The sequence below is a fragment of the Pterocles gutturalis genome, unplaced genomic scaffold (genome assembly GCF_000699245.1).
Source record: "Pterocles gutturalis isolate BGI_N339 unplaced genomic scaffold, ASM69924v1 scaffold17445, whole genome shotgun sequence".
Taxonomy (NCBI): domain Eukaryota; kingdom Metazoa; phylum Chordata; class Aves; order Pterocliformes; family Pteroclidae; genus Pterocles; species Pterocles gutturalis.
This window is the reverse complement of record NW_010141191.1, coordinates 81,007-106,456: the sequence shown is the minus strand read 5'-3', so window position 1 is coordinate 106,456 and position 25,450 is coordinate 81,007. Positions and strand designations below refer to the sequence as shown.

The 25,450-nt window shown below is 36.9% G+C and overlaps 1 protein-coding gene across 1 annotated transcript in view; it reads left to right on the top strand.

Annotated features, from left to right (window-relative positions):
* The window catches only part of LOC104469445 (breast carcinoma-amplified sequence 3-like), a gene marked incomplete at its 3' end in the record, with an annotated part of 113,457 nt that overhangs the window by 9,157 nt on the left and 78,850 nt on the right, over positions 1 to 25,450 (top strand). Inside the window, exons 5-6 of the mRNA XM_010083947.1 lie at positions 6,698 to 6,779; positions 14,832 to 14,904. Coding sequence (XP_010082249.1) covers positions 6,698 to 6,779; positions 14,832 to 14,904 — 155 coding nt within the window. The remainder of the gene's footprint in view (positions 1 to 6,697; positions 6,780 to 14,831; positions 14,905 to 25,450) is intronic.

Below are 25,450 nucleotides of genomic sequence, written 5' to 3'. Positions count from 1 at the left end.
TTGTGTCTGAATAAGCCACAACTTAGCCATGAAATGTCTGATGTTACCTTATTTCTCAGCAGGATGCTCCAGCCAGCTTGTCTTTTTTTTCCTCCCAGTGTATTGAATTTCTTTGTAATTTCTGGATTTTTATAGTATTTAATATTTTAGGAAAAACAAGAAAAATGAAATTGCAGGACAGTTTCTCTTAGTGTTCTTTTCTTGCAGAGGTATGTTTTTTAATGGGTGGGAGAGAGTTCAGTGAAATGGAAAAAATGCCAAATGTGGAAATATTTTACCATCCATCTTAAGACTGTTAACTGTGGAGATATTGCATCACTTTTTCAGCCCGTCACTTGTATATTCTGTGAAATTCTGAGACCACACCCACAGAGATACACCTTTGACCTGTGCAATTCATATGTGTTAGTATAATTGCAGTGTTGGAATGGTTCCTTTGTTAGTAACATGGTTTTAGAGAGCTTCTCATATTGATAGTCTCTAAGGTAAATTTTGAAATATCTTTTCAGATCAGGATTTATATATCTGACAAATTTGGAGGTAACATAACCTATTTTTCTTCCACATTGTTGTATTTCTATCTAATTTTTTTGCTTGCTTTGAGTAAAATAAAATCTGGCATCTGTGTGACTGACTTAATATTTAGAGTTTATTTGGAAACACTTTTTGGTGTCCTTTGGTATTATACAAACTTTTCTAGCTCTTGAGTATTTAACTTGTAATTAAGCAACATTATTCCAGTTATCCAGAAAAACCCAGCTCTCTCTAGTTTAAGACCCTTTCAATCTGAAAAAAGCAACAGTTTGACATTTATGTGAAAATCTCCTCAGTAAGGCTATTATCTGTAGCATTGTGCTTTTTATTCGTACAATTGAACCTCTATTCAGCACTTAATAAAGTAATGTGTTGCAGGCAGTCCAGTTTGTGTCTGAGTGATTATGAAGTGTTTATGACAGCTTCTAAGCTGACACTCTCCGTAATGGTGTTACATTGACTTCTAAACACCTTTGCAGTCTGCCTCCAGGAGTGTGTGTGTCTCTGCAGTCTGAGTGGTTTCACATTAACATCTCCTTGGAGTAAGATCTTTGACTACAGAAGTGTTACTTGCAAATGGAAGATACCATTAGGGCTGCTTCAAAGGACTGAAATAATGTTTGGACTGCTGGGTGCTGAAGTAAGGGCTGGGGGTTTTGAAGTGCAGTGTCTAAATCTGTATTGCCTAAGAAGCGGAAGGTGTCCATCCAAATGACTTTTCTTTGATCTTTGTTTTGAAATTGGGGTGGAGGGGAAGGTTAAAAGTGTTCTTTAAAATATGCCTCGCTAAGTGGGGAGAACTCTGGGAATACACAAAAGTATGACTAGAAGTTCCTATTTGATAATTGTGCAGCGTAGCTTTGTGTTTTATTTGGAATTTTTTCCCCCTTGCTCCCAGTTTCATGTTTCAAATACAATTGGAACTGTTTGCTGCCTAATGTGGTTTCCAAGTATCTGTTCTAGATGTTCCTGTTCAGGGAAATGCATCTTGGCTGGTTTTGTGGCAGATAATTTTTTTTTTTTCATTGTATGCTGGAAGTTTCAGAAGTAGAAAAAATCATCTTAATTGTTCATATTACAAGTAAAAAAGAATGATTAAGGTTGAGTTGAATAAAGTAGGAACTACCAAAGGGACCTTTTAATAGCAAGCACAGCTGTATATTTAGTGAAAAATACTTGAAGGCTGTGGTATAATGATACTGCCACAGACTGATGGGATGTGTCAGCCCACGTGGTAGGTGACTTCTGTGTGGAGACCCAGGGAATGCAGAGGACTCGTTGGATAAGGATGGCATCACACACTGATGTTTTTCCACTGCCCGACCTCAAGTTTCTTTAAATGATGCTGTCAGTAATACTATGATTTTTTTTAAGTTTTTAAAAACTGCAGTTGTACGGCAGATGGTGGATTTAAGTGGATGTGTAGATGGATGTGTATGGTAAGTCAGACATGCCAGGTCCATTTTGTTTTCTCAACTGTTCATCAGAAGCCCTGTCTGCTGGGGTGTTGATGTCGTTGTCTTAGTCCTTTTGTAATGACAAATAAAGTGAGGACGTTGAGGAAACCATAACCAAAACCCTTTCTGAGCTTTCATTGTTTTTCAGAATACAATTAGCATTGTCATAATTTCAAATGCTAGGTGCCATTTCATACTTAATTCAGTTGCTAGAGTGGATGTCTGTAACATACTTTGACCATCTAAATTCTTATAATCTCTAGATAATTGCAGAAATTTCTTTTGAATGAAAAAGCAGACTCTTTGAATTTCTAAGCTAAAGTGATAAATATTGTCCTTTTTACTTACATTCTTTCCTTACTCTCTCAGTAGCAAGATGACCGGTAGTGGTCTTCAACCCAACTTCAAACAGTATTTTGTGGTGGTATCTGTCAGTTGCTTATTGTCATATTATAACATCATATCATGATAATCTAGATCATATTTAAAACATTAATCAGAATATAAAAAACCCCACAGCCTGATATCTTCCCTGTTCTCTGTTACAGTTTTTTAATATACCTGCAGTTTGCTTTTATGTAGTTGTGCAGTAGTTTAAACATTGAATTTCGAACTTTGTGTTAGTTTGGTGTACGTTTGGCTTTTTTCTTTTCACCGTGTGAAAATAATTTTCTATGGTTGGAAACTATTAGTTATCCTTAGTGTGAACAAAACTTCCTTTGTTCTGTTTTTTAAGGTGCAAACTGGTATGCTCCAAACAATAAAGCTCTGTCATCAAAAATTAACCAGTGCTCCAGATTTCTGGTCTGTCATATTTTAAGTAATAGCTCAGGATGTCTTAAGTGGAGGAGAGAGTTGTTCTTCCTTTTTCAATCTGTCACTGTTGGAAGAGAGTGGTGAAGACTTCACTGGGGGCCGGGTTTTGAATCAGCGTGTTCTCTGCTTGCAGCCTTCCACGTAGGTCTGGGGCTTGTGGTTTGATACCAGGCGCTGGGAAAGCTGAAATGTTCTATCAGACCAGCTTGGAGCCGTCATTTTGGATTCACTCTTTCATTGAACGAGGACCTGAAGCTGCTTTTATAGCTTAATATCCAATTCTTGAAACCTGTTTGGAAATATTCTTGGCTTTTGGGATGGGAAAGAAAAACTTTTAAGAGCTTTGAAATTTGCCACAGGGACTCGCTACTTAGCTGGATCAAATCCAAAATGGCAGCCACAGCCTAGTTTCTTCACAGGTGCTTTTTGAAGAATTTAAAGCTCTGTTTTCAGTTCGTGAAGTCTATTTATATTTTGTCTATACTTATGAGACTGTGTAGCTCAAGGGACTGGTAATGAATGGGATGTGGAGCCTTTTACTGATACTTGCCAGCCCACATCTCACCCAAACTGGCAGCGACAAAGTTGTTAGCCATTTAGCGATGGGGCTGGGCTTCTGTTAAATGGAGTTCCTTGTCCCACTTCAGCTTCTAGTGGAATAAGTGTCCCATTCACAGAAAAGATTGGCTGTCTATGCTGGCTGTCTCAGGAGTGAGATAAGGCCTGAACTGGCAGGAAGATCAAACTCTATAATCTCTCTACTCTGAAGATGGTGCTTTCAGTCCAAATTGATGCACGTGGCCTCAGCAATGGTAATAAAGTTTTATGTTTTATATAGATAAATGAAGGGCATTAGCATCAACCACAGTTAATTCAGAATTTTATAAGACTGCAAATAGCAGAAGCTTCTGCTGGTGGTAGTGTGTAAAAAAAGATAATTAAAGTCAAAGAAAATCTTGAACTCTAAAGCTCTAGTGCATTTTGCAATGCTAAGCAACCCAGAGGAACAACTGAGCTTTTATAATTCAGGGCATACAACAAAGTCCAATGCCTTCTATGATTTCCTGTTTCTATAGAACAGCTAAGGACTTAAGCTGTTATTTTTTGGAACTATGATCAATTAAGTATTGATGTGTTAATCTGATCTATGTAGTAATGTCATGTCCAGATTTTTTTGTAAACTTTTTACTGAATTTGACTTTTTCTTTACAAATGAGATGCCAGTGGTTGTGTTGGATCTTGTATTTTCATTACAAATCTGCAGTGGAGGTGTGTCTTAAAATGTGCTCCTTTTTGGCTCCCAGGAGTCAGCAACATATTACCTGCTAGGTACATGAGCTATACAGATGGCTGAAGTTATCTGAACGTTTACTTGCTTTTTTTTGTAGTTCTACACAGCTTCCCCTTCAAAACAGTTAGGAGGAAACTACCTGTAATCTCATCTTTGTCGTTGTCTGATCCTGTGGCTTTGGTTAGTCCATTTAACCTTTCTTTCTGTAATTTCCACCCAGTATAAAGTGATAAAATAGTTATGTTTTAAATAATGAATATTAATTATTAAAAAGCATTATATGTATGAAAAGTAATGGGCTGGGATTTTCGTGTTAGGTGCTGAAGTACAAAGAAGCTTCATTTGTATTTGTACGTTTTAGGCTTTTCTTTGAAAATCTCAGCTTTAAGCTCTACCAGGTCTTGGCATCACAGGCTAAAAAAACATGCTCTCTGGAGTTTGGTATATTTAAGAGCAGAAGCTGAGTTAAGGTTTGGCCTTGGTGCGTCTTACATTTGGACTATAATTTTATTTGAGGTAGATTGGAGTTAGAGCTGATGTGCTGGCATAGTTAAAAAGTAGAAGGAGGTGGCTGAGTTGGGTTGGGTTATTTTGTGTGAATCACTTCTTCCATACTTTTGTTATGCTAGTTCTTTTCCCTCTTGTTTTCTTTTGTAGCCATTGATGTGCATACATGTGTGAAACAGCATTTTAATGATTTGGGTGAAAAAATCTTTAATTGCCAATAATAATAGTTCGAAAGCCTTATATTTTTCTTCTTTGCCGTTTCCTCCTTTTCCTTTTCATAGAGCTGGTGTGTTCTGATGGATAGAAAACATGCTGCTGTCTTCATCTCTTTTAATCTCTTTATTACTGTGTCTCTCTCTCTCTCTTTAATTTTTCTAATTTTCTGCTTAGCTGTGCTCTACTTTTTTCCAAGCTGTCGTTTCTGGATGCAAATATTATCTTTGTGTGTGTGTGTTGTTTTTTTTTTTTCTTCTTTCCTCACACTGTCCTCCAGACTCATGATCTTTTAAACAATCAGGAAACCTTTACTGAGTTGATTTCTGATCATCATTTTTTTGTCTTGTATAGAATCTGGTCAGCGAGCTCTTCAGGGCAGAGCCTCTAGCTGATCCCAGAGGGAGAATTAAACTTGTTTTGCAAAAGCTGGAGTACTACCATGTTGTATGTTGTTCAGATGATGCTGCTAGCTGGAAGAGGAGAAACTGCTATGACTGGAACATCTGCCTAATAAAATAAGCACAGGATAGACTTTAATTCTGATCTTGATTACAGTTTTAAAACTGTTGTGTCCATCAGGAATAATTCTGATCACATCATTGACAGTAATGTTGATTCATACCAATGTGGAGCTGCGAGCTGTCTGCAAAACTAAAATGGCAAAGAGTGTTATTTCCCCAAATTTGTGTAGCTTGAATGTTGTTCCAGGTGTAATATGGAAAAGCAGCAGTACACTACAATCTGTGTTTGCTTACTGCTTACAGAATGATGGGCTACCTCTGCTGTAAATAGTGCTTTCAAAGTAATCTTGTGAAAGATTTGTGCTTTCATGGGGTAGGTTTCATTTTGCCCACGTTATCTAAAGTAGTGATAACAAATAATGAGGCTCAGGGTTAAGACTGAAAGTAAGCTAAGAGTCTGAAATACTAGCGATTTGTTGGTCAAACAGTAGTAGTATTTTAACTTTTTGAACGTGCGATCTGAAGTGCAGAAAGAATTGGGAACAACTATAAAATGACATTTCAAAAAGCAACTTGGATTTATAGTGTGATTCTTAAGAACCTCGTTCCAAAATGTGTTCACTTCTGATATTGTAAACTGCTTGTTTGGCAAAACTTTATGCCAACATGTTGACTATGTTCTTAGTCTCATTACATCTGTTTTAAGTTGTTGGTTATTTGGAAATGAGCTTCACAATGTTTGCCATTTTCCTGAAGTTTGACGTTCCATATCGGATCCATTACCAGGCAGTTATGAAAATGCATTCTGACTGACCATTTACGGGAAGTCTGGAAATTCTTCATAACTGCTTCTGTTTTAATCTTTTCAAGATTGCTATTAGTGACAAACTTAATTAGTTTGTCTCTGTATTTTTGAATGTAATTTTCACACCTGGAGAATAGGGAATGTACCAATATATCAAATTCTCTGATCTTTTACCACTGATGTTTGCCACTCTTGATTGTTGGTTAATTTGCATTTTTCTTCGAAACACGCACTGTGTAGAATAAAAGTTTGTGTTTCAGATTCCTTGAATTTTTGTTAATTATAGCCCACAGCCAACTTTCAAGTCTTGTTTGTTTTAAATCACGTATAGTCATTAATAGTAGGTATTACTAGTATCTCATTCATGCAGTCCAAGGCACGCATTTCTAGAGGCAGTCCATCTTTGTTGCTATAACTGGTGTTCTTCAAGACTGCTAAGATATTTAGAGAAATTGTGGATGGTTGGTTAGAAAGGCAACGTCTTGCCAACTTACTTTCTTACTTACCTTTTGTACAGTGTCTTTCCACCTACTTTCTTACCTGCTAAATATAATTTTTTAAGTGTGTATATTTTTTTACATTGTGTGTTCATGATCCATATGTTTTGCAGATCAGTGGTGAAGCTCAGGAACTCTTTTCGGTCCGCCATGGTCCAGTTCGAGCTGCACGGATTTTACCAGCTCCACAAATCAGTAAGTATATATTTATATGGCTCATAATTAAGCATAACATTTTTTAACAAATATTTTTCCAAATCATTGTAGATTTTTCCATTAATTTTCAACTGTCACCTTCATAATAGCTTTCTACGAGTATTACTTCTTTTTTCCTCCTACTCTGTAATCCAGTGCTTTCTCCAGTTTCATCTTCAGATTTTAGCTTTGATGCTGCTTCAGTGGTGGTTTAGAGGATATCTAGATAGATCTGTGCTCAGAGGTTGGTCCAGAGATGTTCATAATTCTATTTAGAAATATATATTATCAATATTGTATTGCTATAAAATAATATTACCTTTTTTATAGCAGGGCAGTAGGGTGGTACTAGCTTTTAATTTGTTCCCCTTCTGCTTATTTTATGTGAACTTTATTCAGACAATTTAACCCTTTTAGTGGTTGAGCTTTTATCATGATCCCTTGAGTACCGATAGGCACCTCCTCTCTTTTACTGCTTAAAGCTGTTTTGTCAAGTTCTAAGACTAGGTGCTTAGTTTGTTAACCAGTATTGTTGCAGAGTTTGAGTTAACCCTCTGGAAGAGCTTGCTGTAAAATTTCTGTTTTTTCTGATAGTAAAATAGCGCTTTTTCAATTTAGTAAGTTACACTGCTTATGAACTCCTTCAAGCGGTTACTGTCTTTCTGGCTCTAAATTGCATATATTTAGTATTTGACAATGATTGTTGTTATATTAGAAAACTATTCAAATTAGCTCATATTAAATTAAGTCAAACCTTTTAAAAACATGTTTTGATCTCTTTTTACATAGTTTGGTTTAAATAAATCTTTGATTAAAAGTACATGAATGTATCATTGACCAGTATCTGGAATCAGATAAAAGTCAAGCTGTAATAAGAGGCCTTAGATAACTAACACATGAGCTTTAATGATTCTGAACAAAATAAAAGGAATTTGTAAAGGAGAAGCTGATTACCATCAGTAAGCTCAAACACTATTTTACTGTAAAGCTGTAAAAAAGGAATTATTGAAAATTGGACTCTCTTGGTGGATGGATTTGGCATGTTCCTAGAAACAGATCTTAGTTTGTGATAAAAAGCTGTTTCCCAGGTGTGAAAGGAAAGCTCATGGTTTTAACTTGGTGACTTTACAGTAGCAGAACTTAATAGTTTGTCAACTATTTCGTTAAAATGCTATAGTCCTTTGATGTGAGATCCTCTGCTGCATCATGTGCTTCATGGCATAATGAAGCATTGTTTCGAAAGAGTTATTTCATACAGGCTTATTTCATGCAGGTTTATTGCAAAGGAGAGCTCCTCAAATCTGATTTAGCAGGTTATAAGCAGTCCTAGGAGCAGGAACGTGGTGCAGTATCTGGAGCTGGCCTTGCACGCTGCCAGCTTGGATCCGGTGAGGTTTATTAGTTCAGGCTCTGTGCCATGCTGGAGCAGTTAAATGGCTCCTGGAACTGTTCTGACCTGGCAGCTGTACTGCAGTGTTCGTGCAGGGTTTTGTCTGAGCTAACAAACCAGGCAAGACCTGACCTGGCCCAGCACTGCAGCACTTTGATGTCTCTGTGTCCATGGCATGGTTGGTCTGCCGCCTGGATAAGATGCCCATAACGAACTGAGAGATTTCTGTAAATAGCACTGAAAAATGTAGATATTAACTCTTCTCTGTGGACAGAGAATAACCACCGTTGCCTTCAACAGCAGATATGGCTTTGATTATTTTCTACAGCTTGCAATATAAATGGCCTTTTTGGAGACTGAAGGTTCACACTGTGACCAAATTTCAGGCTTAAGAGAAGAGATAAAGTTGTATAGCTAATATTCAGAATATGAGAACCTCTCTGTCTGGACCCTGTCAGTCTTAGAAATAAGAATACTAAGTCCTGGCACTTTGCGTGCCACATTCTGTGTTATCTGCCGCACCGTCTGGTTGGCACAGCTTTTTAACTGGCCTCTCTTCACTTCCAAATCTGAACGCTGTGACTGAGTTTAGTATTTACTTCTATGTACACAGGTGCCTGGTTTGCTGGGCTCTGGATTTCCCTGTCTCTTCAGATAAAACAAGCATACAAAGACAAATTGATGCAACTTTTGTGATTATTAGAAGGGAGAAAAATATTAAGTGGTGGATACAAAACAAAGCTGGAGCTCTGCCAGTTAAATTTAGCTGCTGTTCTCTGTGAAGGGGAAAGTACGGTTGGTACCATCGTTGTAGCTAATGGCAGTGAGAGAACCAAGCAAAAATCAGAGTGGATGAACTCCCTCCTCCACTTTACATGGTTCAGGTTTGTGGTGTCCTCACTATGACTCGAGTTACTCTGTCCAGGGTTTCCTCTCACACGATACCTAATGGCTTTGTGTAGCCACACTGAGCTAATTATTAATGTTCTTTCTTCAACATGTTTTCTGATTTTTTCACCACTTCTTCTAGATGGTGCCTTTCTCATTTTTCTGAGGTAGCTGACTGTGTGAATGCATACTTGTACAATTGAAATTATACTGAGTTTTATTAAGTATTTGGTCTTGGATATTCCTGCATTTGTCTTGAGCTGTTTCTCTTCTGATTAGCATTTCTGAGATATTTAGGGAAACATTAAAAATATTACTTATTTGTATTTCTGCAGTAGTTCTATGTTCTTTCACCCATGAAGTCACTAAAAAAAGATTTGGAACTCCTCTAGCTTTTTAAAAAAATTGTTGGTTTTTTACTTCATTTTGAGGTCTGTTGCATATATACTTCTGAAATCAGTGCTAAGGAAATAATACATAACTTACATTTACTGCTTTGCTGTTCTTTCTGGAGTGAGTTAGTGCCACAGTGTCCCATTTTTCATTACTTATCCCGGGTCATTTTCCAAAACCCTGGCCAAATACCTGCTTTCTGCCTTGTGTTGTCCCATTTATTGAGGTGGGCTTGCATAGTTTGAAGCTGATCATGAAACGAGGAAAACGTGCAGGAATAGCATTGTGTGTGGTAGTTCATGGTTAAAGGGAACATGATGACAGGCTTGTGTGTTGAAGTTTAGATCAGTTATTGTCTGTAAAATCTATTTCCATGTCTTAACATTATGAAAAAACAAATTCCTCCAGTGAACTGAATTAATTTACTGCCATTTCCTAGATTGTGCTTCTTGCAGAAAAGATGATATAGTAGTCGTACATGTCTCAATGAATTAGACTGCTTAGTCAAATGGACTGATACAGAAAAAAGATAAAAGGAAATAAGAAAGGAAATAAAAGAAAGAAATCGGAGCCACTATGTTTAAAACAACTAGGAACCAAGGGAACCTTACAGATGAAGGGTTGAAAACTACAATTAACACAAGGAGCTAAAATTAATCGGGACACAGAGTAGTTTTGCATTTGAACATGTTAAACTGTTAAGTTTAAATTTTGCAGCAGATTTATCTCTGTACTGTACTGCTTATGTCTTTGATGTTGGTAAAATAAAATTTGAGCCTCAAAAGCTGACTCAGCTTTACGGGCAGGTGTACTTAAAAGAACTATAATATTTAGGTTGCCTTCTAAAGGAAGGCAGATGTGAGTTTTGTATATATTCAACCACTTGGGTGGCTTAGTGGTTTTAAGTCCCTGAAGGCCAAAATAATTGCACAGTATGCGTAGCGGTGGAACTGGCCGTACAAGCTGAAGAAGCAGTAGCAGTTGGTAGCTAGATTTGGATGGGTGTAAGTGGCTTGTGCAGGTGTGCATTTAAGTTTTGGTGTTTTGTAACTGTTATGTGGGTTGTTAGGGTATAATGACTGTTCGTGTGTGGATTATAAAATTACAGAACAGAATTGTCAAGCATAGCAAGGAAGCCTTTTATAGATATTATAAGTAAGAATTTTGGAGCACGGCATTTCAAAATCCTAATTTCTTTGAGGCTGTGTGAACTGACCTGTATCCCACCATTTCAGTTCTGGCCGCATGACATCAATGCTTTAGACTTTAGACCTTAGACTTTCACCTTATTAGGCTGATGTCTTTTAAGTTTTTTAAAGAAGATTTGGTGAAAATATATATCTGTCTTCAGTTAATGTGTGACTCTAGAAGCACTGATCTCTAGGAGTGCTTCAAGGTCATATTTTCTTTTTTTTTCGTATAGAACCTACATAGTTATTGGAGAATGAAACTATGGTGCTGTGCAGAAGAAAAAACAACTTTCTATAACCGTGCACAGTTCTGTCTCTTGGACAGAACTGCCAAGACGCTGTTCTCTAGCTACCGTTGCTTCTTGCAACATTGCCGTCTTGTCATCTCAGAAACTGGAGGGTGGAATGGGCTGAGGAGGTGGGAGGTGCGGAAATCAACAGGAGCTGAAGGGTCTCCAGGCTGATAGCTTTTGGGAGATGTAAGTAGCAGGTATGATGATGCAGGTCTTGGAGAAGGACTTTGAGACTTGAAATGTCTGGATGATGCTGGGAGTTAAGGGAGATGGAATAGTCTGATGCTCCCAGTCTAGAACATGAATCCTGAAGGAGCACCTGAAGGCGTGGGGTGAGGACAGCAGCTGCAGCGCCGTTGATCAGGCGTGATATTGAGTAGTGCAGTTAGGGCTTATCTATGCAGGAAGTGGAGTGTTTATAGATGCTACCCTGTAGAAGTTACCCTGAAGCTGAGGAAAGAATTCATACAATGGTTTTAGGAAAGAATTCATACAATGGTTTTAGGAAAGGATTCATACAATGGTTTTAGGATTGAATCGAACCTCTTCGCTTCCTCTGTTTCAAGTAGCACATATGCTTACTTGCATTTGTGGTCAATAAGAAAGCAGACATAAAATATTAGTGATTAAGAAACGTTGAAGATTTTTTTTTTTCTTTTCCCTGAAAGGAAGAAGCAAAACAGGGAGTGAAAACCGTGTGTAGTGAATGCCAGCCATTGGGCCTAATGCATTCCCAGGTACTGGTTGGCCACTACACTGATGTGGGGCAGGACCAAAAACGCAACACAATTTTCAAATAACAGAAATAAGAGGGGTTTACTTGAACAGGTCGTGCATCACAACTGCCTTTATTAAATGTCTGTGATGGAACTTGAGCAGTGGCGTTACCTACCAGAAACGTATATATTCCATCATACATAGATGCTATTGCTAAATAGGTCAGGATTTGACATTCATACAGTGCATTTCTAATGCAAGGGAAAAGAGGGTACTTTTCATAGTTTTGAGTAGCTTTTGAATTCCTGTGATAATCACTGAAGTTTAATTTCTATTCTTCAAACAGGTATGCTGCTGCTGTTATTATTATTGGCATTATTGAAGGGCGGCAGTAGGCCCAGGAGATATCTATTCACAGTTTCATCAGAAATACAGTTCATAAGCTGCTTTGAGCTTATGTGTAGATAACCTTTTGACTTCCTAAAGTTCTAAATGTTGATTTGTATGAAATTTCATTTAGCTGCGGATATTTTTTTTTCAGTTTTAAGTATACTAACTGAAGTTAGATTTTTTTGAAAAAGACATACATCATTTCGCTAAATGGAGCTGTAGATAAGGTGGTGCCTTGTTGGCAGGAAGGACAGTTTTCATTACTTTAATTGTGTGATTTGTCAGGATTTTCAGCTTTTTATAAATGCTGTAGTGTTATATGACAGAATTAAAAGGATTTAGAATAAAAGGAGTTTAAGAAAAAGACTTTGCAACAGGATTTCAATACTTTTTGTATTTGAGGGATTTAGCTAGCTGTTTTTCATTTCAATCATCCCGCTGCATTTTGTTAAACACTGTGTGGGGAGCAGGTGTGTACAACGTCAGTATATCGCACATGCAAATAAACACAATTTTACAAATAAAAATTAATCCACCATAACTTGGAAGATTAAATCCCAGCGCAGACCTAGAAAGGGTTGCTGACTCCATTAAGCATTGCAGAGAATAACAAATGTCGCTTTTTGCAATCTCATGAATGGGACCGCTATTAACCTGATTTAATGCCCTGCAGAGTCCTCAAAATAATGATCCTTTTCTACAGTATTAATATTTACCTTCTGAAAGTATATATTTGAAGTAGAAAATTGATTTATTTTTTTTTCTTTTTAAATGAGGACCTTGGACATTACAGACTGAAATCAGAAGTTTAAGCACCTATTGTACGAATTTTGCAAATCTCTATCATGGGTATTAACTGCTTCTTTTTGATTTTGTGCGGTTGTTTTCCTGTACTCCCTACCAGCTTTCTTCCCCTTGCTCCCCCTTCCTTTTTGTTAAACTTGGAACTAGACCATAAAGAAACACATGAATTCGTATCTCTAATATATCCTAGTTTGAAAAAAAAAAAAAAAGTTAAATACTTAATGTGAAATCCTGGCTCTACTTAAATCAATGTCAGAACTCCTGGTAGTCAGCATTTCGAGAGACTGGCTAAGTGAACAGAAACAAATGGAGTTCATCTGTTACTTGTATTGAAGAAAACAAATTGGTTGCCAGGTTCTTAAGAAGACTATATGTTTCATTTATCAATTTACAGGTCAGTACATACAGTACAGGTATGACTCATAAAAGCCCTTGAAATAATAGGAAGAAAAGGAAAATACATTTGACTGTTTTAGGTTACTTGTAAAGCTATTGTTGATGGTGAAATTATTGATGTGGCCCATTTGACTTCATAAATACCCAAATGTGTGGGAGTGAAGACTTATCCTTGGACAGATGAGAGTACAGAACAGTTTTTGTTACAAATTAATTGTAGGTACCTGAGTTATTAATAATTAACAGAGACTTATGTGAAAATGTATATTGTTAATTGTTGTGCCTTTCTGAATAATTGATTTAGTGCAGTACACCAGTTTTTGTGAATTAAATTTTGAACAGACTGTATCACTAATATTCTTTATAGATCAAAGGGTTTGGTGTATAATGGAGGGGGAAAAAAATAATTCCATTATTCACCACACACATGCGTGCCTATAGATAGAGAAGTAAAAAGTCCAAGGCTGAAAGAAAATGGAGGAAATTTAGTAGTGGTGTTGGTGGTGGCTGTTATTCTGTTATTTAATTTGGTTAGAAACATATCCTGGAATTTAGAAAACTTTGTTCACAAGTAGAAGAGAGATTTTTTTTTTTTTTACTTGATTTAAGTTTTATTCCTGTTTACGTAACAATAAGGCAAAGTTTTCAAAACTTTAAAAATCCACTCTAAGAAGCGTGGGGTGTGTAAGAATGTGATGGCTGTGGAGTGAAGGTGTGAGTGCAGTTTGGGAAGATGGAAGGCTGGCTTGAATTGCCGAGCTCTGGTGCCAGCAGTGGCGGCGTGCAGAGACCTCAGGGCAGGCAGAGCTGCATCGGCAGCCGCATCGGAGCAGAGGACGAGCCCACACCAAACTCTGGGGCCGCGCTGGTGTTAGGTGGCAAAGCTAACCTTAACGGTAGATTGGATATGGTGTGAGAGCTGCGTTTGCACTTTGAGCGAAGAGCAGGCATGGTCTGAGTCTCGCTGGAGGTTGCTTTCTTAAAGGCTTAAATTGCTCGGTGATGGAATTTATTGAAGACTGTTTTGAATTTAATCTTGTATTTTCTCAGGCGCAGGGCGTGGGCTGTAAGCATGGCCATGCTTTGGGAAAACACTGGCAGCCCTGCTTGTCACGTGCTGAAGAGAGTGGCTGCTTTTGTGCTGTGCTCTTATGGTTAATACTCTTATACTGCACTTACACCCCAGTAGAATAAATTGGAAACCAATGTGTGAAATCCACGCAGAGTTGGTGACAGCCTTGTTACAGACAGCTTTTATAAAACAATGAAAAGTGAGCAAGTGTTACTTGTTAAAGTTACAGAATCCTTAACCCCGACTGAAATGAATAGAAAATAACTCCAAAATCCTGGCCAGGTTTTGCTGCTGGTTTTGTTAGTCATTGCTGTCTCAAGAACAGTCCTTCCAGTGTTCGTGACTCTGCCTGTTATTTGTGGTTCTATCACTGGTCTTGTCTGGGCTGTGAGTTTTGTATTATATATTCAATATCCTTCCAACACATTGCCCCCCACAACATGCACACTCATACTTTTTAAGGTAACGCAAACAGTACATAGTGATTTGCTTTTTGTTTTTTGCCTTCCCTCTTATTAGGTGCTCAGAAATGTGATAATTTTTCTGAGAAGCGACCTCTTCTTGGTGTGTGCAAAAGCATTGGATCTTCTGGGTAAGAATGTTTTTCATTAATAAAGTCTTATATGTAGATTGTAATGTAATCTAAGAAAACCCAGCAGATTACATCTTTAAAGCTCTATTCCTTTTTTGCTAATAGGATAACACTGTGAAGTGCTTTTAAAGTTTTGTTCAGCGTGTCAGCACACATTTGCCTATGATTTATGCATTTTTAGAAGAAATAAAAAAAAATAGAGATTCTTGATATAGACTAGATGAAGAGGTATTTTGAGTTTCTTTTGTTCTCAGTGTAATCACAATTTTATGATGGCCTTTTCTGGTATTAATCCTGGTCAGTCAGAATTATTATTGAGAAGTACCTAAAGTCATATCTGTGTCTTAAAAGGTGATTAAAAGATGCTTTCAAGCAGCAGTCATATATCAAATGAATTCCAAGCACCAAGCAATTTCATTGTTAGCAGCAGCTTGTTGTTTATTAGAAAAATACATGTTAAATCTATGTCTTTGGGTTAAAATAATAAGTTAACAGTCTTGTCTTGTGCTCTCTGGACAGTATGGTTGTATCACTCCTCTTGCAAAAGAAGGTCTTGGTACGCTGATTCAGGCGATGCAAAGGATTTATACCTACAGGAAAATATTTGCTTTTCAAGGGTAATCCACTACACGGAGATTCAAAGGCTAAACAGTTGAAGTAAATCTTCTTACAGTAGTAAGACTAATTCTGTGCCACACCTTTTTCTATGAAGAATTTAATCACTCTGGGTGTGGAGATCAGGTCTCTGTAAATTTCTCTGTATGTATTGTTACTGTGTTAAACTAGAATATTTATGTTATTCGTCTTAAATGTTTAAAATGAAAAACTGTATTGTTACTGTGTTAAACTAGAATATTCATGTTATTTGTCTTAAATGTTTAAAATGAAAAACATGTAGGGTAGAGAAGTGAAATGTCTTTCTATTGATGTACTTACAACTTGCAAAACTGTTTGTAGTGCCTTTTCTCCTTCCCCCTCCTGTAAGTGTATGTAATCTTGTGAGTGACGCAAATACTGCTCTTGTAGGACTTTGTTTTCATCCAAACAATGTGTTTATATGGATAAATGTTGGATGGGAAAAAACTTTCCTTTATTCCTTTGCTTTAGAAGCTGAGATATCTGAGAAATGAACAAACCGAAAGGATTGTTATTTTCACTATGTTATTGTATTCCTCAGTTAATGGGAAATACTTCAAAGGTTATTGGTAGTTTCTGCTTTTCTACAAAAAAAAAAGATACCCTTGTATGTTTTCAAAATGAAATAGTTTTCAAAACGAATGGGTAGTTTTGTGTTACTACTTATCGTTAGTTAAATATATGCAAATAGAAGATTTAACATCAGGCTTTCCACTGTGTCCAGAAGACTAATGCATCATTTAAAAACAAAAAAAAGAGGAGACTGTGCTACAGGCTCTTGTTTACCCATTTAATAAAGAGTCAGTTTACTCATGGTTGTAAACCTTCAACAGAAAATTCTGAAGCACTTTTCTATGTTTACTGTTCATTGCAAGTTATTTTTGAAAGAGTCCTTGCAAATTACCTGTTTAGTCCGTAGCTTTCGGATTGAGTTCTTTGATAGTTTGCCCTCAACTGGAGTCACACTCCTTTTAAATTGGCTCAAGTGTCACACTTCTTTTTTTCTTCTGTTACATTCATAGATCATTTGATTGCATTTCTATGATTGTTATGCATACAGAAGAATTTGTGTAGAACATTAGAACAGCTGTGTCACGAATGGCCTCGGAACCTGAATCACAATTTTAGCTCTGTTAACTTGAGGTTTTGTGCTTAACATTGTTTCCTGTGTATCTTAATGGTTGTGGACAGATAAAACACCTTTAATCATACATCTGAAGAAAATACTACATTTATTCCAGAGGATTTATTCTGAAGCACTTGATTTTTTCACTGCAGTCATCTCCTCACCTACTTTGGAGATTATGCCGGCTATGGCATGAAATACTGCAGCTGTCAGCACACCGCTGAAAATGTGCAGGGAATAGGAGGCCTATTCTGTCTGCTGCAATGGCAGGTAAAATAATCAGTGAATGATGCAGCACTGACACTAAAGTATTTCCCATTTAACAGAAAGGTAAAAGGAGTGTCTAAAAAAACCTGAATTATTTTCTCGAAGTCCAAAGAAGAGATTCAAAAGTGAAATCCAGGTCTTCCAGCACACAATCTGTGATGCTGATACCTTCAGCTACATTGTCTTTAATATAAACTGGATGAGATTGGACATGGTTAATGACAACGAGGCCAATGTCCAAAACAATTCTGCCAGAACAGTCTCCCCTGCCCTTATCCTCCTGTTCACTAGGACACCAGGTTGTCACTTTTTTAAAGGAGAAATGTGTGGCCTCCTGAAGCAATAATTCTATGTCCAACACTCCTCTGGCTTGCTCCCATTCTAATTTTACCCAGGTTATTGTCTAAAATCTGTCAGAATCATTTACCAAGGAGAGTGATTCTGGGGAAAAAAAGTTTGACTTTTTCAGCCTTGATCATCATTTAGATTTTCCCTAGCAGTTCTTCAGAATTTCTGACTTCTGGTTGCCCTGCTCAAATTTGCATCTGTTGCTGCTGTTTTCCTGGAACATCCCTGGTAATTTTGACATTTACAAATAAGATATTTTTGTTATCTGTTATTAATAAATAAGGGACATGGTTAACATTTTGAAAGAGTTGGTGGCTGACACCATGACTTATTGTTGAAGAATATTTTTGGACCCTGCTGTATCTGGAAGCAAAATTAAATTATTTTCCACAACAATCCTTTATATAGAATCAATTTTCAGTATCTCTTCTAGAAATTGCTTTGAAGTTGTTAATTTTTTTGGATGGAAGGTGAAGAATAAATGCACTTTACATCTGGCTTATGATATAACCTCAGCAGATTATTAACTCTTCATCACAGTTTAGGAGTTGCTGTAAATTATCACATGCTATTCTTGACCTTAGGAAATCATATGTGTTAAAAAGTTATGAATACTGTATGTAAACAGTTCTGCATGATAGATGAGTGATCATGCTTACAAATGTGTTTTGTCATTTTTATGGACTAGTACATCTATTAAAATACATAAAAATATTTGAGAAATTTTAATTCAACATGTGTGAAAATTACATGAGCAAATTTTAAGTGTTAAAGATGCTAAACCGTTAAAGTAATACAAGTCTGATGGGATAGAGTATTTATCTAGATTCCCTGCACTGTCGTGTAATAGTATTTTATCTTTTAGGACTGTATCAATGAGATAGACACGGTCAAGTTAGGAGCTGGGATTTCCTGGTTCTGACCACTAGTCTGCATTAGTGGTTACCGTCAGGAAATTCTTCTCTTTTCCTTTAGCTGTGAAGTAAATACACTATAATGAGAGAAAGATGCTAAAAAGGTATTCTTTTTAATGTAGGACATTTGTCAATCTGGAATCCAAAGAATTTTCAAGTAGTGATTAATTAATAACATAAAGAATATCACTTATTAAGTAACTTCAGTAGTTTTCACTGTCCCTCTAATGTACCATGTACTTTAATGGAAAGAAATCAAGGAATAATTTTGTCTCTGATCATATGGTGGGAGTTCTTTCCTTCATTATGAAACAAAGATGGATGTAAAAGTACAAATGTAATGTACAAAATAATGTTTGCCTAAAATCAAGGTTTAGATTTTTTTTGTTTCATTCCTGAAATTTTTTTTTCACTGTCATTTACACAGTGAAAGAGCTCTTTGGTAACTTAGAAATACAGTAGTTTACCCTGGCAATCCCCTCATGTTTTGCTGAATTTGAGAGTTTTGACAGGTCTAAAAATATCTTATTTAATTCTGGTATGTCTCCCACAGATTTAACAACATATTAACTTAGAAATCAGCTTCTGGATAACTTGGCATGTGGGTTGCATCTCTTGTGATGTAACCTAATCCAGTAATCATTGTTATAATAAATGCTGATAAAATGTATATGCCTTTGAATATCAATTTTAAGGTCTTTACCTTCAGTTTAATATTTCTTGATTTTTAAATCTTAATTTATTTCAGAGAGTTATGGTTGAGAACCTGCTTTAAAAAAATTCTAGTGTATCTAAAATTGTAGACTTTTCATTTTGAAATTAATTTCTGATACCTGCTTTATGTAAAAATTCTGTAGAGAGAAGTTTGCCACTAATCTCAATCCTTGTGTTCCTTGCAATGAGTATTTTGCCAGGGAAGGTGAAATTTCTGTTTTCAAAACTTTTGCCTTGTAGCTGAGTTTCTGACTAGCTTTTGGTACACACATTTTTGTATTTTAAAAGTCAAAATTTCCATCCAGTAAAATGGCTGAAATGTCTAGCATGGTTTCACTATATAGTATTTTCAAAACAATAGTTTTCTGAGCCCCCCAAAAGGATGCAGGCTTGACACGTAAATGGGAAACAGATTGTGTTTTTTGGCTGGTACTACAATGCTGGTTTAGATGCTGGTTCAGTCAACTTCAGTCTTAGATTACAAGATTTGCAAATTAAAGGAAAACCAAAAAGGAAAGAACATCTGCATAAATCTTGTTTTTGTGGAGCTTTGTAAAGGCGCGCTTACTTTGTTCTTGGTGATAAGATAAACAAATCTTTATACGCACACAAAATGGATTGATGGTTTTCAGTACATACTAATGAATTTTCTAGGTTGTGAAACATCAAGATGCGTAATCTGTAAATTGAACAGAGAATTCCCTGCCCCTTCCCTTTACAAAAAGTAGCGGTGGCCGCAGAACTGCATGGCAGAAGCAATCAACGTGTGCTGCTCAGAGCTACTCAGTTTAAAGATGGGTAGATAAGACCAATTCTGTTAAATGGAAATATATTCCTGTTTTCCCCATATGGGTGGTTTAAACCATAGTTTGGAACATGCTGGATCTGTAGAACACCTTCAAATACACCAGAGAGCTCCAAAGTTCATCAGACATGCTTTTTGTTCTGCTCAGATGTAAACGTACTGGTATCTTCAGTTCAAGTAAATGCTTTGGTTTAGCGAATGGAGAGGTTTAAGGGAAAATTGAGCAGTATAGTTTAATTTTATTTGAGATTATTGAGAAAGAAATCAAGGTTTTCAGAGTGATTGTAAGTCAGCCTTTCAGTAGGTGTTACACGTGACAAGAAAGCTAACAAAATAGAAGTGACCGTGCCAGAAGGCGGAAAAACAAGTGTGTGTAGGTGCAGGGAAAGGGAGAAAGGGGCAGGGAAGAGAGATGAATAGTTGCAATGTCTTACAGATGAAACTTCCTCTCCTGAGTACAGAACGTTTTAAATGCTTTAAGCCCTAGTATCTACCTTTCCTGAAATGCCAGCTGTTCTGATGGCTCAGGTGTTTACCCCATCATGCATAACTATGAGTTACCAAACTTTGTTTCTACTCTAAAGATTTTTTTTTCTATTGTTTTTATTTTTGTTTTCCTTATTAGCTAAGCAGTATATCATACACAGGGGACAAAGCTTTTGTGCCAGTCTAGCTAAAGGATTGTATCAGTACAACTGTGGGTTTACAGAAGGGTGGGCTTTAGACTGTAGTTTTGTCTTTGCTGCTAGTCAGTGAATCACAACTTAAAATTCCTACTCACCTCGTCTGTTTGTGCTGCTGCCTCTGCACTGCTGCTTTCTGCATCCCTGGGCTGTGCCGCCTCAGCTGGTTGTAGAAACATACAGTGAAGGAGACATCAGAAATAATCCAAGTAAAAAAGAGTGCTCCAATTTTATTTTTTAACAATACAGATTATTTCAGTCACCAGGTTTATGAACAATTGCCTGCAGAATCGCAAGGTGCAACTGAGAATGTAGTCAATGGTAGCACGAAGGTGGGAACGAGCACAGAGGATGGGATTTCTTAGGCTAGCTTTGCTGCGACAGCTGGTTAGCCATGAACTTTGGTCTCACTCGCCTGCGATAATGCTTTATTCTGTTGCCCATCCCTCTTTTAACAGAGCAAAACAAAGAAGGTAGAAATCCTGTAAGTGATTTGACCCAATGACCACATTTCTGGATAGCAATATTTAATCTTCTGTTAATGAATCATTCAGTAGGAGATGGGGGGAAAAAAAAAAAATCTTGAAGATCTCCTTGACATGCAACCCAGATCTTTAAGCCATCCTTACAAAAAGTATTTGACACTTTGTTGCACTTGTCCTTTGTCCAAATATAGATTTATAAAGATGTATAGCCAAATATAGATGTATAAAAGATTAGGGATTTATGCCAAAATCTTATATAGGCATATATTATAATCAGGTACGAGTATAGCTAATTGAAAGATCAGTTGTAGAAGATTAAAAAGTAAAGAGTTTGTGGCCAGTAGATTTTCCAGCCTTCTACATTATGGAGAGTAAAGGACTTCAATCAGTAACCTATGCAGCCACCCTGTAGCATGTGTTAGGTTTCTAGCATGTATTTTTAGAAAGACATCTTAATTTAATGACATCAAGTGATGGAAAATTTTGGGATGACTTGAAAAATTGGATGGAGGTCACTTAAGGGCATGAGAAGCAAGAGGTAATCTTTTTTTAATCATGGGAGGAGAAAGGAAATAAGGGCAAGTTAAAGGAGGAGGAGTAGTTGGAGCAAACAAAATGTGTAACTTTGGCTAGCCAGCATTTTTTTTCCCCCTGCTGATCAGTTTACAAGGCAAATCAATTGGCAGCAGATTTTCAGGAAGCATGCTTTATTAACATGGCTACTGTAGATTAAAACCTACTAACCTTAACACAAGTTTAACTCTGGAATGTGTTTATGGGAGTGTTAAGGTTTAGGTAGAAAGCAGCTTTCCATGAGTAAGAATAGAAACAATGCAATTAAAGCGTTAATATTTTCTCACATTAGTATTTTAAAATCGCATGACCCCATCAGTTATCTGGCAAAGTAACTAGTTAATGCTAAAATCCAGTGTCCAGTTCTAAGTGTCTGTGGCTTTTAATGTTTAAAATTAGCTAGCTGTGAAATGATTTGTCAAAGACAAACAGCAAAGCTTTCTGGAAGGATCACTCAAGAGAAGGAAATTAGCTATGATGAATGAAGTTCTTGTTCGCAGTTCTCCCACTGCTCAGAGTAACTCTCCCCAGAATATTTCTACTGGAATGCCATTGCAAAATGCGGTGGTTAGGCCACAGACTCACCTGGCTGTGCCAGAGGCTGAACCATGCTGTTGGGTGTGTAAAGGGTGTACCCGCTCAAGATAAAATACAGAATGTTTTTTCAAATCACATGTAAAAATGGGTTGGACAGATGGTTGTGATTTCCAGTTGTATTGGACACCATGAGATAGATTTCACGAAGTTTGGTACATATTTGTGGTCTTCTATTTAAGACTGTACAAAATTTGGTCATATTTTTTCTCTCTAGCTTTATTTTTTTGAAGATTGTCAAGTATGTATAAATTTAAATTTCTAGAGAGCAAACTTAATTGTTTTTGTTTTAGAAAGTATAGTAGAACCTTTTAAGTTGGCTAAAGCTCTCTCATTTCTGTTATCTTTGAGGGATTGTGTCCCAAAGGCTCTTGTACTGTTGAAAAACGGTAAAGCATCATTAACTGCAAAGTGTGCTCTCCTATCAGCTGCCTTGCAAAGATTTCCTTCCCTTCTAGCAGACGAAAAACATTATCCTCTCTGGTTGTTGTAGGAAAAATCAGTTTAGTCTTAACAGGTTGTGTGCTAGCTTTTGAGATCCCGAGAGACTCAGCCCCTGAATAAAGGAGTTTAAATTCCTTTTAGTGATGTTGGATTTGATTGTTATGTGCTAAAGATAGCAGCGTTCATCATCTTAAAAAGAGCTCTTCAGATCCCAGATTTTTTTTCTTGTAACTTGTTTCAATTTTGATGTGTTTCAACTCCTTTTGCAGTGTTGAAGTCATTTTTACTGGTAATTTTGTGAATGTTCTCACAGATTAAAGCGCTGGGAGCTACAGCTCTAAGGGAATAAGGTAGTGTTTCTGTTTGTAAATACTGAGGGTCGGAGAGATCTGGTGTTCTTCTGATAGACCAAATGTTTGTCTGAGTGAACTATAGGAAGAAATAACCTTTGAACTATAATAAACTGTTAATCTTGGATCAAAACTGGAAGGAAGAAAATGAGTATTTGGGGTCAAACTTTGACCAGTTGGTGAGAACTATGGGTAGTTTTGACCTTCGAAAGCTTTGATTTATTAAGCTGTAAAAAAGATAAACCTTTCCGAAGCGATCTTTGGGATAGCGTGGAGGTTTGGGAGAGGAGATTTCCAAGCTGAGGAGTAGTTTCATTTTACTGCCGTTCCAACCCCCCGTGTGTGTAATGATACGGGGAGGAGATGGAGGGAAGGAAGTAGCCGTTTGCTAAATGCACGGGCAGATAAAACCAGCTGGAGCACATACCTTCCCCCAGTAACTTGTCAAAAGAAGCACTACAGGGAAAAGATAATGCACAGCGCCATTACAGGCAACGCTGCTGCTTCCAGGGCCACTTTAAATTCCACTTTAAATTATTAAATACTGTAAACGCTATAAAGTTAATTAGAAGAGGAACAAACTCTACAAAGACAAATGTGTTTTCAATATGTTTCTCAGGGAGGGTACAGTAGAAACCAGTGAATGAGAGGAAATTTATTTCTGGCAGCACTCTAGACATGGAACTGTGGTTGAACTTTTTACCCTAATTACGTCCCCGCTAATGCCTGCAGCGGTCTGGAATCAAAGCGGCCCTTCAGGCCCTGGAAAGTCTCTGATGTGGCGAGCGTTTGTTGTGTGATGAGGGTTACTTAAGAAAAAACGGAATATTGTGACAGGATTTTTCAAAATTTCTCAGTTACCACCCACCTCACTTGTTGCCTACAAAAATAGAGTAATTGTTTACATCTGTGTGTCTTAGAAATAACTGTTATAAATCAATGTGACATAGACCCAGAGAACCGTTCAGGATTATATTTTCTTTTCTTATGTGTTTTAGGGTTGTTCCTATTTGTACGCTGTAAGAAGGATTTAAAGTACATTGCAAAATAGTTGGAAATTTCAGGATGATTTAAGTTGTTCTCTTTTTCTGAGGATACTAACACCATCAGATACTGAGTTCTCAATCAAGTAAAAGAAGATGCCGTTTAATATGTTTTTTCTTAAATACCAACTGTCACTTCACACTCCTGGTTTGAGCAGCTAATTACAAACTGCATTAACTGACAGCTCTTGTATCTGTGTTGTTACACAATTGCTGCCACTTGTGTAATTCACTACTTGACAGTATTTGAACTTTGCATCTATTACTAAATGCCATTTTCTGTCTTACAGACGTATTTCTGGAGTCCTTATCCTTTTTCTTTTCTTTCTTTCCTTCAATAATATTTAATATTCAGAGGAAAAGTCAAGGGAGTTTGAGCACTCACCTGTGGATTAGATTCTATCAAATATCTGAAGTGAGGAAAAAGACAATTATAACACAATAAGTAGAATCCATTTTAAAAAATCTGATATAATTATTCTTCTTCTCTTGTTCTTATCTATTTTTGAAGGAGAATTAATATATTTTGTTAGCTTTAAAATTTTAAATTTATAAAGCTTCTTTGTAAAATTAATTGTGGTTTAAATTATTGATAGAATATTCATATAGTATAATTATCTCATTTCCAGATAAGACTTTAATAAAATAACACTAAAAGTTTTAACCACTTTTGCCTGCACAATTTGAAGGACCGTATCTCCCCTTTCAGCATCTGCTGCGTTAGGTGACTCTCTTGGTGGTGACAATACAGAGTTTGTGCCTTTCCTTAGCAATTGTAATTCCTCCTGGAAATATCAGCTGCATTTAACTATGAAATTCCTCCAAATTTTATGAAAAGTGATACAGTAAAAGAGGTGGCTGTGTTGGTGGCTTCAGTGGGAGAAAGACTACAACATAAGATAATGCTTTTTTTTTTTTATATGTTAAGCAATTCGTATAGAATCTCAACGTTAAGGCCAGGTTAAAGAAATGCAGACTATTGGTTTTGCTGTTCATGGGGCTCCTTGTTCAGAGTAATTTTCTTTCAGGTGCTATTTCGTATGTTCAAACCAGCTTTCAGTGAGTTCAGGTACAGTGAAAATTCTGCTCATCTGAACATCACGGCCTGCTATGTCAAATCATACGTTAAATCAAGTAAGACATAAGAACATATAATTAGTGAGCTCTGTTGAAAGTTTGACCTACCTGATGTGGCCAGAACCTCCCAGAGGCTTTGCTGTTCACTGTGCTTTTCAAGTGCCTTAACCATAAGATCTAAGCTTATCTCTGCTCAGCTTCAGTCGTCTGCACTCTAAAGCCCTCTGATTCTTCCTTGGAAATGGAATTGTTTTCAAGCTTCTCAAAAACTGTAATTCGAGCCATATATAACATGCAGAGGATTAAGTTTTAGTAGAGTTCTAAGCAACTGAAAGATGTCGTGCTGTTGTGCAATTTGAGGTATGGAAAATACTTAATGCAGAGGTGATGAAGTGCTGCACAATCCCATTAGTGTCTGCTCATGTTGCTAATGACACCAATGGCAAACCTGTTCCAGGTAAAACAGGTTGGTACAGGGTTTTGTCTT